Source organism: Histoplasma capsulatum (genome assembly GCF_000150115.1).
Source record: "Histoplasma capsulatum G186AR genomic scaffold supercont2.7, whole genome shotgun sequence".
Classification (NCBI taxonomy): Eukaryota; Fungi; Ascomycota; class Eurotiomycetes; order Onygenales; family Ajellomycetaceae; genus Histoplasma; species Histoplasma capsulatum.
The window spans coordinates 516,112-530,005 of NW_025544807.1; the positions used below are offsets into that span (position 1 = coordinate 516,112).

The following is a 13,894-nucleotide window of genomic DNA, read 5'->3' on the forward strand; positions in this document are numbered from 1 at the left end:
TATGAAAACAATGATTACTTCTGATATTCATCCACCTCACAGAGCTTTGCTAAACTGCTTTGAAATTTCAAGTTGCAATAAACGCGTGCAACGAACATTGTAGACAAGAATAGCGATTTGTAATAATTAGAAATTCCAAACTATTAGCTTCAATAAAAATCTGAGGATAAACAAGTGTTATACCATTCTGGCCCAACTTCATTCCAACTTTGTCCAATCTTGATCTCAAAAAACTGCTATTCCCAATAGAATTTCAGGTGATTCATTCCTGGGTAATTGTCCCACCGTTGCATTACTACTGCTAAGTCGATTGGTACTTCTTACCGCGCGGGTTTCGTCTCGGTGGCGTCATTTTTGCTGCTGGAACTGTTCCTCCTCAGTGGGCGACTCCAGCCATATGAGTGGATTGTGGTTCCTGTCCTACCGCTCAACATCGCATTGAAGGCCTTCGCTCCTCGGCCGTCAAACTGGATCCCGTCTGGGTATTTAGGGGTTGTGTTCGGTGTTTCTGGGGCTGGAGGGGGCCACTTTTTGCGCGGATGACTGGGGACTCTGGCGTGAGTCGTAGCTGCGTCACTTCCATTATCCGAAATTGGCGGGGCGGTACCATCCGTATTGCTTCCACTGCCCTTCAGCTGTGCATCATCTTTTTGGGTAGGGGTATTGCTCTTTAGGTGACGTCCTGTGACTTTTTGGCTCGACTCAGAGGCTTCCTTCATTCCAAGCTTTCCATCCTGTAAAGACATAGTCGGGAGTGGTGTACCCCCCCAAAATGGAAGCGAATACCTGAGAAGAGAAGTTTTCAAAGTATTCTGATATATGCACCGGCAGGCGTATAATAAAATGGTATGTCCGTCTGCTCAAATATATTCGCAAAATTATCTAATTATCTTGGAGGCTCGGCAGTCTTATTTCAGAACCTGTTGGTGAGATCAAGTAATGGAAATATTTTGCTTTCACTTGGGCGGAAGGGCTTTGATCTTTGAGAAAATTGCGGTTCCACGTGGTGCCCAGTAAGGTAGGATTTAAAAGTATGCTGTCATCAGCTGGATGATTGTTATGGGAACGGTGAAGTTTTTGCATAGACAGGTAGGGGAGAGTGGGAATCATGGAGATATTTATAGGGGTACATTAAAGTGTTTGATCACTCCAAACCAACGGACGGATGAATCCATACCAACTGCATGGTTTGAGGCAAATCCCGTATTCTGAGGCATAGGAATGAGCACGAGTTTGCTTTTTAGCAATAATGATATATCGTGCTAAGTTTATACATGCGCAGATTTAAACTGAATCTCGGAAGTCAAAAATCGCAAGTAAGAACTTGAGTTTTATTGTTGATCAACCAAATTACCCGCAGGATGACAGGAGGACAGAGGCAAAAGCTTCCTAACATCGGGTTCATCCCGAAAACATTGCGAAAGCCTCAAGCTAACGATATGATTCGAAATAGCAACCAAGAGCTTTTTGAATGAGGGAAATCCCGAACACGAGAGAAATTAGGCATAATGGTGGCCGTTTGTCCGAGTTGCGTTTGGTAGAGGGTCCTCATCGCAATGGACAACTTATAGTGGAATGAAGAGGATGTATCAGGATAGGATCCTCTGAGTTCGCAAATCACAGCTGTCGAAGCAATTGTTTTCGTCATTTTTGTTTGCTGGAAGATGGCCAGAAGGCGAAATAACCTCGCGGATTAAAAGAGGAATGAATCTATGTTTTATCGTAGATTCCTTTGTAGTTCCCGGCTGGAAACGTTGATAGCGATATTCGAACTGTGAATGTTAGCAGAATCGAATGAACTCAACGCGAATTTGACGATGAATTATTTGGGACAATGCCGACAATGAGGAAGGGGTAAATTAGTTGAAGTGATATTTATCTGATATTTAACCGGGTGCTGGAGATTTCTCGCCAGTGGTGAGTTGATATCACGTGATTGTATTTCACACATATCGCATGATAAAAGATAAGGGATTTTTATTCTATCCCCACCCGAGCGCTCAAGAGTAAAAAAGAGTAATACCTCGCGCCAAAGAGAAAGGGGATACTTACGACATTTCAACGAAACCGTGAATCCCGCCTTCATTGCTTTTAGCGGCTTGTGATGACAAAATGCCTCCACGGAGGCAATGGATGTAAGATCACAGACTTGTTCCCACCCAGCTCATGGTGTTTGGCATGGCTAGCTAACACGGAGTTCCTTTTTTTATCCGCATCTAGTAATAAAAAGTCTGCCACCACCTATCAGCTTTTCCACAGGTCGCAAAATGACCCTTTAATACACGACCCAGACGCGGACGATAGAGTCCTTCACAAGGTATCCAGTACTCCAACAACGGAATCATCTTTGAAACCTTCAAGAGCTTCCAAGGTACTGTCGGAACTCGAGAAGGAATTTGCAGGCTCCCAGATACGCAAGAATGAAGGTGAAGCGGCGAACTATGGGATATATTACGATGATTCCCAATATGATTATATGCAGCATTTGCGGGACTTGGGCGGTGATGGGAGTGGACAGTCATATTTTGTTGAAGCGACGCCGGTGAAGGGGAAAGGGAAGATCAAAGGCATGAGGCTTGAGGAGGCATTGAAGGAAACTTCGCTTGATGATGTAGAGGATCTTGCGTCGGTTCGCCATCACGATGCGCTTTCCACGGCTTCAGCATATTCTCGGAAACAAACATATCAAGACCAACAAGATGTCCCAGATGCCATTGCTGGATTTCAACCAGATATGGATCCTCGACTAAGAGAAGCCCTGGAGGCCCTTGAAGACGATGCATTTGTTGATAGTGACGAAGATGGTGACTTGTTTGAGTCTCTGGTGCAAGGTGGGATAGATGCTGAAGTAGATCCAAGTGAATGGAGGGATACCCATATTGAAGATGACGACGAAGGCTGGGAATCAGACGCAACGGAAAAGGCACCAAAGCAACCAAGTGTAAGCACCAAAGCTGCTACACCATCCACGAAAGGACCTGTAGACGATGAGCACATCCCAGACACAGCTGCCGCAGAGGGAGACTGGCTTCGAAATTTCGCCCAGTACAAGAAAGATATGAAATCCAAGCCCTCCGCACCCTCTACACAGGGAGAAACCGTCTCCGTGTTACATGCTGGAACCGTGGCATCTACAATGTTCACCGCTGGCGGGACCCCCGTCCGCAGAAAAAAACGTAAGGGGGCACTCACCAACCCCTCTGCGTACTCGATGACCTCATCATCTCTCGCGCGAACTGAGGGCCATCGTCTTCTCGACGACAGGTTCGAGAGAATTGAAGCGCTCTATGCGGTCGATGAACAAGGCGAGGACTACGATGGCTCTAGCATGGCTGATGACATGTCTGTGGTTAGTGGGATGTCAACGGTCTCTGAAATACCAAGTCTGGTTAGCGGTGGGACACCGCTTCGGTCAGACTTCAATCAGATTATGGATGGGTTCTTGGATGGGTGGGATGATCGTGGAGTGCATGCTAAAAGGAAGGGGCCGAAGGGGAAGAGGGGAAAGAATGGAAATGAGGTCGTCGGAATTCGGATGCTCGACGAGATTCGACAGGGTCTGGGACCGGCGAGATTACCTGGGAAAGTATAGGGGAATCCCCTTATGATTTTGGTTGTCATTTCTTGACTCAAGCTAATGACTGCATGTTCGGATCATGTTTAAGGCGTTTTGTCTTCTAATCGGTGCATACATTCGGCCGTTGAGGATATTTTATAAATAATATTCAGCAAATTGGCATAGATAAAATGGGTCAAGCAGGCGTCCCGAGGAATGGAAAAAGTTCGGGCGAACAATTATTGGCTTTAATAAACCAAACCATATTTTATATTTGGTCCTTCAATGTCTATAATAACATAATAACGCCTTCAAAGGATTTCGTACTGTACAGTTGTACAATGCTCGCGAGATGAAGTCCATATTGTCTATATTAATCTACAATGCCCCTCCAACCTTTTCCACAATCCACATAGCTAATCGTACATTCCATCCAACCCTCCTCTCAACCTTTCTCAGATCGTCCCTGGACAAGGCAGTGGCGTCCTTCTGTAACCACTCTGTCTCCTCTGACAATCTCCGTGTCAGAGATTCGTCGGACGTCACTACGACCGCTCCGACCTCCAAATCAAGACTGTAACTTCTCTTTGTATAGTTGCTGCTCCCTACGAAAGTGATGTTCGGGTGTTTGTTATCGGGAAGAGTTATCCAGAGACCTTTGGCATGATAGGTCCATCCTCCTGGTTGTCCGACGGTGCCGCGTCGCCATTCCTTCAGTTGAATTGAGTTAGTTTTTTGAGCTTCTGCAACACGATCCAGAAATCGTGCCGACAGATGGGTGTATGCTGCTGGCAGCATTCCTGATACACCAGCAGAGCCGTAAAATCCATTCGCCCAGGGTGAAGCGGTTACGACAGTGCCTTGAGTTCTAGATATGGCCGTTGCTCCTGAAGATGTACTGGATATCAAGAGGGACGATAGGACAGGGTGAATGTTGAAGTAACCTGCTGTAAAAAGCCAGCTGGAGTTTGCTAAGGAAGGTGAGCTGGAAAGGAGGCTGAGGATTGTTGTCACCGCAGGGTATTCGGTGGATTCATCAGGTTTTAATAGTGGACTGAACTGCGCCACCGGATAGACAAATGTGGGCTTAGATGACGCCGGCGGTGGTAGAGGGCTAGATTTCGATGGTTTTATTAAGGGTACCAAAATGGTGGATGCATATGAAATGAAGTTTTCCGGGTCATCAAGCGGTGATGGAGTACCATTAGACGCTGGCCAGGAGAGAGCATATCCCGTTTTATCCTCCGAGTCTGGGAGGACTAGGAAGCTGAGGCTACAGACTGAATGATGGATTCGGGAGTAATAGTCAGCTAGTGGTTTTGAGTTAAAGACATGATATCTGTCTAATCGGTTGGTGAAGTAGTCGTTTGAGAGGTTTGCTCTGGCAGAGATGTGTTAGAAAAAAGCCACACTTGTACATAAATCAGAACAGTGGTCTCACACCCGGATAATATGATTTCATCATCGATTCCGTATAGCTTCATATGCTGTAGGCCCCATCCTTCATTTATTCTCCTCGGCACGTATTTCTTTTTTAGCCCGGTAAGGTTAGGGGTGTGAAACATCCGTATCTCCACGCGATCCGGACCATGTTCTGCGACTAGGGACGCTAAAAGGGATGCACAAGATTGCTTTGGGCTTTCGCGAGTACCCCGTAGAGCATCCGTCAGAATCGAGACCTGGAGCTCGGAGTTTCGACGCAGGCTTTCATTTATGGTTTCGATGAGCTCGAATTCCGTCTTGCCAATATATAGAGTTGAAAGATATATTCTTTTTTTGGCATTTCGAATTTTATCCTGTGGAAGGAAGTAGTAGCTTTAGAAAATGCCATTATGAACTGGCTGAGCGCAGGTAGTATAGCGCACTTACTTTCAGAGTGTCGTAGAAGTTAGCGGGAGAGTCTAAGATGCTAATCTGGGATGGCTGTATTTCAAACCTAGGAGCAATATTGTCTAGCTCAGCAGTTATCACACCAAGGGGCGACGCTGGGGAGGACGTGGATTGTGTCTGGTATGGATGAGAGGCGAACTTGCGGACAGAACGCCAAGGAGTGATGGAAGTTCTGCGGCAGGAGGAACGAAGTGTTTGAAGCCCAATATGTTTGATCATCGTAAAGAGGAAGCGAAAGAAATTCCAATTGAATTCATGATCCCTCAATTGGTCAGGAATATGAAGTCTTGACTAGTAGTGCTATCTTCAAATATTTCCAACGTACAACTTGCCTGGGAGAGATTCGGGCGCTAAGCCTCTTTTGGCGACATGACATCGAGTCTCGCCAACATAAAGCAACTCCGACAATTTGACTAGAACATTGTCAACGGCATATACCCTTTGTAGCCCTCAAGATGTCGACAGTACTCCGTACCGCCCGCAACTTGTGGCGGATTGGCTTCAAAGTTCGTCCTCCATTTTCCTGCGTGCAATTGCTGATACTAACCTCATACACTTTCAACAGGAATATGGCCACCAAATGCAGGTACGCTTCAATTCAAGTTCTTTTCTGCCTCTCGATCATCCGATTGTTTGGCTTAATGACATGCTCACCTATATTTTGGCGCTGGATAATAGTATATTGGTCAGTGTCCCAGCCCGAATTTGTGCCTGATGAGAACATGGCTAACACAATGGAATAGGCGATACCAAAGCTGGGACGTTGATAGCTACAGACCGATACGGAAACAAATATTATGAGAACATGGAAGAGCTACCGCGTTAGTAGTGCCAGTTATACATTTGCAACATCATTTTGGTGCAGAAACTAATTTCCCTTCCATTCTAGTTCGAACGCGCTGGGTCGACTATACACAGAAAGAATTCGACGCATCCCAAATTGATGTTGGCTGGTATGCTAATTTGTCCTCAATCATACTCTTGAACTTCCTATCGATTAGGAAGCTCCCAGAACTATAATGGAATTCTTACGTTTTGGTTCTCTTACTTTCTAGGCACGCATGGTTAGCCTATATGGTCGACAAGCCTCCAACCCAAGATGCAATCTTGCAAGCCGGCGTGCGATCATGGGAACTGCCGGAGCACCGACCAACTATGACGCTAACTCGTGGCGCGTACAAACCATATTCCACGTGAGTCCACTCCTTTCTTCCCAGTCGATATGGGAGTAACCTTCAGAACAGTTATACTTACAATAACCCCACTCTGCAGCGTGAGGCCGAAATATTCTGCTTGGAAGCCCGTTGCAGTACCCAGATAAATGTGTGATCAGTTTAAATGGAAAAGACCCTCCCATGGGTGGCTTCTTTCGCACGGTCCTAGATTTGAAGGGCGGTGGTTGGCGGCGACTATTGCACTGTACATATATCCACTTTTCTATGCCTATAGAATGAAATGTGATAGTTTATTCACATTGAATAGAGATTTTGAGAGAAGCACAACGATATTTTTCTATAAGAGGATATGGACAATACAAGGGCGATATCGGTACCATGCTTTTTGAGCACGAGAAGAAGAAAATTAATCGCCGCCGAACCATCACCACAGGCCAAATAAGCGGTTTTATGAGATATATGTCGTTTAGAGTATGTGGTGGGGGTATTCTTGTACACAAGGAAGAGAACAAGATATGTAAGGAATAAGAATAAGAACACCAAAAAAAATTGGTTGAAGGACAAAATTGTTTTTGTGACATGAATTTCCAATTTTTGGCTAAGCTCATGCTGGTATACATTTACCACAGTAGCTTATAGAACATATCCCCCAGACCCGACGTTCCACCAATGCCGGATAGGTCGTCTATCCTCAAGCTCCACACACCACCAAAGGACTTTTTTAGCCTTATTTATTTGGCCGCTTTGCTCATAAGCTCTTGACAAAGCAAACCACGCTTCAGAGTTATCCCATGCACTTCCGAGTTTTGTCAACGCGGATAGAAGGCCATAAGCCCTATCGCGTGCGGCAAGCCGATCTAGAGCTTCGGGTGTGATTTCTTGTGATGGGGAGGGGCCACCGCTGCCCTGGGTAGGTTCGCCATCGTGCGGTTTGGGGCTCGCTTCAAACTTTGACGAATATGATAACAGAGACACACCAGGCGTGTTGGTGTCTAGGTCAGGTTCGGACTTCTCGAGAGGTAATGTTTGGTCATAAATATCAAGAAGGAGGTTAGCCAGGCCCACTGTAGCTGAAATGTGATCCGGATAGTACATAAGGGCGTCTTCAAAATGATTGATCGCATCATAGGGCCGCGCCGTTGCTAGAGCGAGGCGTCCTCTTTCAGCATACACGTCCCCCCAAAGCTCGTCGGAACTCTTTGTTCCTCCCCAACCGGAATCGGCGAATGCTCTAGCTGAAGACTCTTGTCCTGCGATGAGTGATTCTACGCATCTGGCTTGTTCTGACGCCTCGTTGCAGGCTTCCAGCGCGTCTTCGAAAAGCGCTGCATGTCGATAAAGCCCTGCGATGAACAACCATATTTTTATTAGCAAGCCATGGGCGTGAATTTGCGTTTGAACTTTCGGAAACCGAGTGAGTGCGCGTGTGGGGGAGTCGAAGCGAACGCTTCGTGAAAATTGGCCCCATCGGAGTAGGTTACTTTTCGGGCAACAGGAGGAAATGGACTCTTCGTTGGGCGTTTTATGGCTTCCATTGCGTGTCAATGCATGACTTGGGGATGGAGGATCCTCGGAACGATCTGCTTGAGGCAATACATCACCGGATATCGGTGAGTTTTCCCCAGCATTTTGGCGTTTGTGTTTTTTTATTGTATTTGGGCGAGTTGAGCGAGCTGTTCTATCTAAGCTGTGTGGTCGTATAGATTTCATACTACCGTCCCGCCGATGAATTCTATGCTGAGTAGAGCCACCGGTACCGGCTGTATGCGGATGCTCGCTTGACGCCGGCCGATCCTCATCCGTAACTTGAATCGTCGGTGCGTCTGGATCAATAGAAACACCTCCGGACGAAGTTGATGGTACTCTAGGTGTCATATTGGGTTCAATTCTAAAAGAACTGGCTTTCTCCACATATTTAACACTCTTCCTTCGACCAAAAATACTGCCGCGGAAGCTTCGAGTTGTTCCCGCTGAACTCTTAGGAGGGATGAGATTATCCGATCGCTTTGGATCATTTTTCCTATCAAACTCGAGATCCGTAAACAAACGCCCGTAAAGACTGAGGAGATCCTCAGACTGGTTTAGTGCATATTCTGGTCCGTGCAGTATTTCCAGAAGCTTAAGCTGGGTAATTCGTAATTCAACGATGCTCTCCTTTTCGCGAGCTTCCATTTCGTTGGGTGTGCCTCTACTCTCCTCGATGGCGGCGGCTGAAAGCCAATGGGCAGCTTTCTCTCCAGAGTCTTGCTTCTTATGTTGGGAAAGCTTTTCATCTGGTTCATGGAGAAAATTGACGCTTGGAACGCTGTTAAAAGCGGCGATACAGGTTTTATTCGCAGCCTCGAAATCCTGTTTTGCGCTTAGTAGGAGAGCGAGCAAATGCCATAGCGGCACGAGATCTCGCTCCTTGATGCTGACCCAGTGTGATTGTCCTTGTGCGCCCGAGTCCACGGATTGCGCTGACAATAAAGCTGTTCGGACACAATCAATTGCGCCATCAATATCCCTAGTTTCTGCAAGGAGGAGCGCAAGTGCGAACGTCGATGCCACATCTGTTTCCTCTGGTGACCCAAAAGTTAGTGATCTTTCAAGAGCAGCTATGCCATCGGTTTGGATGTCAGTTCGCGCTTCATTTATCGGAGTCCATCTTGCCCAATTCGCGAGGCCAATTCCGATTGCGCGATATGCGATTGAAAATGTCGTGGGAGACAAAGTTTCGCCATGGGAAAAAATTGCCGTTGGCTCTTCTGAAACTGGTGGCTTGGTTGAGTTGGTGGTCGAGTTGTTACAAACCAGCTCGTCCAATAATTTCTGCAGCATATCGGTTAATTCCTTTGCTTTTTTCGCTTCCTTGTAGGAGCCGAAGCAGGATAGCATTGTTATTCCCTCAGAAAGAGTGAGGGCAAATGTCTCATTATCCTCCAGCTCGCCAGCAGCCTCCGGAGATTTTTTTGCCCGCGCTTTTGCGCTAGTGGTGAGATCGATGTACGTTTCCAGTGCTTTGATCGCGAGGTTAAACTCAGCTAAGGCTGCGTGAACATGGAAAAGGCGGCGAAGAATGAGGGTAGAATGAAATGTCACGGTAGCTGCTCGATACAGCATCTAAGTAGAAGGGAGTTAGCATAATGAAAGTGACACCCTTGGGACTAAAACCCACATCGAGAACGTTGCGAGAAAAAGCATCATGCCCGCCTTCCCCAAAATCGCCGTCCCGCCACCCTGACCCACAAAGGACCTCCCAATTTTGAATGAACTGTTCTACCCACGCTTCAACTTCTGTATTTTTGACCTCTGCCTTTGGAAATGTGGTGTTTTTAATCACAATATTTTCACAAATAGCCTCCACGCGACGGATTTCCGTTGTTAGTTGAACACGTCTCTGGCTTTCTGACGGAGAAGTATAAGCTACTTGGTACAAAGTCGATGATAAGTAGGTGTAATAGGCTTTCCATATTGAAGCTCTTGACCCTGGACTGGCTGGAGCAGTGATTACAACATCCGACGCTGGGTCACCTTGTTGTACGTTACGGTGGGCCGCCCAAAGCCGAAACGCCTTCAGGGCAAACTCAGCCGTTTGTTCATTTGCCAGAGGCCCTTCCGATGCGGCTTCGCTTGCAAGGAGTGCGGCCCTGGCCAATAGCTGTTCAGACCAGAATAGAAATTGCGGATTTGACGGGGAGGTCGAAGACGGAGCGGAGATCCAAGGTAATACCAATTTGAAAGTGCGTATCGCATCTTCAGGCCCTGAAACTAATGCCTGTGCTGCGCCTATGAAAACAGCATGCTATTTGAGTATCGTAATGTAGTACTAGAATATAAGGGTTACATACCCTTCATATATCCCCCTTTTATAATGCAGACCTCTGTCCAGGGCGATAGGACCTGTTCATCACCGAACAGCCTCCGCAGTGTCACATCAAAATCCTTGGGCAGGCGAGAGGATGCCAGTGCAGGCTCCGATAGCGTCCAGTGCAACCAGCCCAAACACACTTGAGCTTGGAAAACATCTTGTGGCAGGCTCCCTTCCTCTTCCATCACAGAGAGCAATCCTGGTATCAGATCATGGAGCTTTGTCTCTGTAGATCCTGAGCCGGTGGAGGCAGTGTTAGGTCGCTTGTTCAGGTAGCTTACGACATGATACTCGGTACGCGCAACCTCTATTAGGCCTAATAGAGAACTTGGGTGTCAGTGATTTTGTTGTAGGGATTCAGGGTAATACACGAATCGTACATCTTCGCTCCGGGCAATGCTTCTCGATTTTTCGAACGAGCTCTGGGACGTCATTCCAACTGTCGTTGCATCTGGCCGTATCCAAAGCCTCAATATAGCTCTGCCCCTTCTCGGGAGTTCGACCCTACATGGCCCACCCTGTGAGTCCCATTGCACATACTTCTGGTTGTAGGGTGTGGATTAATACTCCTCAATTGAAGGCAAAGGTGACGTACGGTCATGGTTGTGTCAAGGTAAGCGGATGGGACAGTCACCACATCAACAACATGGTCAGTAGATCCAAATCAAACGCAGTTTTGCCGAGATCCCGGGACAAAGGTACAGCCAGAACACAACACCTGAGGTTGCTATAGTCTTGGGCGTAAACCCACGAAGCCTTTGCCGCAGGGTGGTTAGCCGTTGCTTGGCGGGCTAAGCGCTGACGCACGCGGCGGCAACAGACCTTGGTCCAAATCTCGGCAAAAAAAGTTCTTGGTCACTTAAATTTCTAGACCGGCAGCCAGCCCCATACACGTCCAATATGAATTGGAACGAAATACCTCGTTAGCTGCCGCCTCAAACATCCGAGGCGATTCAGCTTCTAGTTTCAGCGCCTGTGCCGCCCACCATGGCTGCTCCGATTTGCATTCGAGCAGCGACTCACCGCTTACTGACAACGCCCGCGAAGGAGCTTCCGTCGATTGCGACCTACATTGCGACAGCTGTCGCTGATTGTGGAAGTATATTATCGGTGCCTCAAAGTCAGAAAAAAGTTTCTAGGGAGTCACACAATGCATTGCTGGTGCAGAAATTGAAAACCCGCATTACAAATCTCTTACAAGATCAGAGCGTTGAAGGGCGGTGGACCGGAGTTATACTTGTTAAGGCAATGATAGAAGCGGGACAATGGGAGATTCTCCGTGGCTGCGAAGCTTGGGTTCGGGGCCTTCTAGGTATTCTAGGGGTACGTTTCAATTTTTTTATTTGGTTTCTCTTCCCTGATCCTACTCATTGAGATATGCTAACAACTCATGCACAGAGATCCGATCCTCTGTCAACTAAAAAGCTCTCCCTCATTACTTTGACGCGCATATTCCGACTGACTTATCCATACCAAACCTTGGTGCGAGAAATAACCACACCGTCACTGCCCACTTTTATTACATCTTGTTTGAATTTGGTTTCTGTGAAACCAATAGATGGGCAAGCGAGACAACTGAAAAGAATTAATCCATTGCTTGACACCGTTCTGCGTGTATTTCTCGAGTTGCTCCCCCATCATCCTACCATTTTTCGTCCATTTTCGTCGCAAATCCATGGCCTGATATTGCCCCTCATTGCGCCGTTCGGCGTTTCTGGTTCACTATCAAGGTCGGGCATACGCCTGGCCCAACGGCTTTTCATCACCCTACATCAATGTGCACCTAAGAATACTGGCGGAGAAGAATGGCTTAAGGCTTGTAGGTCTACAATATCGTCCCTACATCAGACAAGTGATCACTTGTTCCGAGGTGTTGTGGAACAGTGGGAGTCTGTTGATACCACTTTACGCCGCCCATCTAGACCAAAAAATTACGATCATCCGGTTGGAGATGGTCATCCCGATGCGCTTGGGTCTCCAACCTGGCAAGGTATATACGCTGGTACTGAGAAGTTAGAAAACCTTTTGAAGTTGCTTACTGAATTCGTTTCAATGCAAACTAGCTCCACAGTAGCAATTCCGTTAGGGTCCATACTTGATTTGTCCAGTCGTTTAGTCTCAGTGACCACCCCATCATCAGATGACGCCTCACAGTGTGTGACAGATTTAAATCCCGAAGTTGGCCGGGAAGAAAGGGAGAGCCTTTGGGCTGAGTTACCCCGGCTTCATATTGCGGTTCTAGATCTTTTGCGCACTATCGTTGAAAGATTGGGCCTAGGAAGCATCCCGATTGCCCAAAGTTGTCTTGAGCAAACTCTTTGGATATTTGAAGCCGAACACAGCAATATTCACATACGCATTGCCGTTTACAAAGTGTTAAATACTCTGCTGCCTATTATTGGTCCATCCATCATAAAACCTGGTGTAACGCCCTTGGCATCAATTATCCGATTCGCGTGCCAGGACCTCTTACCGTCCTCTACAAGCAAGGCTGTGGGTGATAATCAACCTATTAATGGAAAATCTGCTGCGAAGCCAAATCCAACGACAAGCAATGTGGACTCTTTCCTGAATATAAACCACAAAGCTAGCATTGACGCGGAACATCCCCTTCCGGGTCTGAAAAGTGCGGCTGCAGATCTTCTCACAAGTCTCCTCACATTCCTCCCGGCTGAACACACTCCCACATATCTCCGAACGGAAATCGATCGCACAGCGATCATAACGAAGAAAGAATCTATTATGATGGCTAGCGTCCTCAACCCCGTGCCAGCAACATCTAATGGCTTCAATACCCCAAGCATTATGCCGTTCCTCACTCGAGGTTTCTCGGAATTGCCTGGAGTTGAGTCATTTCTACGGCCGAGAATGCCGGTCCTAATAGGAGACTCACAGTCAAACGAATGGGAAGTAGCTAATGGAGAAGACGACTCTGAACCGAGGTCGGTGACCGCATTGGTGCCGTCATCAGATGCGGTGCCTGAAGAACTTACAAGGCCACTAAATAAACGAGCGTTGGATGATATTCTAACGACTGATGAGCAACCAACACCCCCATCGGAATCTCAGAATCTTTTACCTTCGCATACCAAAAGAATACGTGTTGAAGCGGTGCAATCACACAGCTACAGTCACCCAGCGAGGGTAGTTGCGAGACAAGTAGTACCTGCTGAACCCCCAAAGGAAAGGGTCACGAATTTTGATACGCCTGCGCCCGCTATTCAATTGACTTCCGCACAAAATTTTAACTCTGCAGCAACTGGTACAGAGAAAGTCGAGATAAGGAATAACGATGGTGCGGGGGAAGGTGATGGCGAATCCGATGATGAAATCCCCACCCTGAATATTGAACCGGACACCGACGAGGATGACGAGGAAGGAGAATGATGAACTACGTGTTTGGATTTAAACTTGAGAGGGTAG

The 13,894-nt window shown here is 47.1% G+C and overlaps 6 protein-coding genes across 6 annotated transcripts; 3 read left to right on the forward strand and 3 right to left on the reverse strand.

The window, feature by feature from the left end:
* Window positions 1–21: 21 nt before the first annotated feature.
* HCBG_05459 (uncharacterized protein) lies at window positions 22–719 on the reverse strand (the record flags this gene model as incomplete). Its single annotated transcript, XM_045432508.1, has 1 exon — window positions 22–719. The coding sequence occupies one exon, from the start codon at window positions 717–719 to the stop codon at window positions 321–323; it is 399 nt and encodes a 132-aa protein (XP_045286624.1).
* A 1,282-nt stretch (window positions 720–2,001) lies between these two features.
* On the forward strand, window positions 2,002–4,691 carry HCBG_05460 (low-temperature viability protein ltv1; the record flags this gene model as incomplete). Its single annotated transcript, XM_045432509.1, has 2 exons — window positions 2,002–2,135; window positions 2,221–4,691. 2 exons carry the CDS (start codon window positions 2,113–2,115, stop codon window positions 3,590–3,592), a joined length of 1,395 nt encoding a protein of 464 aa, XP_045286625.1.
* Window positions 2,257–5,713, reverse strand: HCBG_05461 (CDP-diacylglycerol-glycerol-3-phosphate 3-phosphatidyltransferase; the record flags this gene model as incomplete). Its single annotated transcript, XM_045432510.1, has 3 exons — window positions 2,257–4,937; window positions 5,000–5,352; window positions 5,426–5,713. 3 exons carry the CDS (start codon window positions 5,663–5,665, stop codon window positions 3,935–3,937), a joined length of 1,596 nt encoding a protein of 531 aa, XP_045286626.1.
* A 167-nt stretch (window positions 5,714–5,880) lies between these two features.
* Window positions 5,881–6,964, forward strand: HCBG_05462 (NADH-ubiquinone oxidoreductase; the record flags this gene model as incomplete). Its single annotated transcript, XM_045432511.1, has 7 exons — window positions 5,881–5,952; window positions 6,012–6,032; window positions 6,125–6,131; window positions 6,190–6,267; window positions 6,336–6,399; window positions 6,502–6,639; window positions 6,719–6,964. 7 exons carry the CDS (start codon window positions 5,902–5,904, stop codon window positions 6,765–6,767), a joined length of 408 nt encoding a protein of 135 aa, XP_045286627.1.
* Window positions 6,965–7,254: 290 nt separating this feature from the next.
* HCBG_05463 (uncharacterized protein) lies at window positions 7,255–11,072 on the reverse strand (the record flags this gene model as incomplete). Its single annotated transcript, XM_045432512.1, has 5 exons — window positions 7,255–9,723; window positions 9,779–10,405; window positions 10,483–10,787; window positions 10,852–10,975; window positions 11,067–11,072. The coding sequence occupies 5 exons, from the start codon at window positions 11,070–11,072 to the stop codon at window positions 7,255–7,257; spliced, it is 3,531 nt and encodes a 1,176-aa protein (XP_045286628.1).
* Window positions 11,073–11,458: 386 nt separating this feature from the next.
* Window positions 11,459–13,858, forward strand: HCBG_05464 (uncharacterized protein; the record flags this gene model as incomplete). Its single annotated transcript, XM_045432513.1, has 2 exons — window positions 11,459–11,794; window positions 11,870–13,858. The coding sequence occupies 2 exons, from the start codon at window positions 11,459–11,461 to the stop codon at window positions 13,856–13,858; spliced, it is 2,325 nt and encodes a 774-aa protein (XP_045286629.1).
* Between the last annotated feature and the right edge of the window lie 36 nt (window positions 13,859–13,894).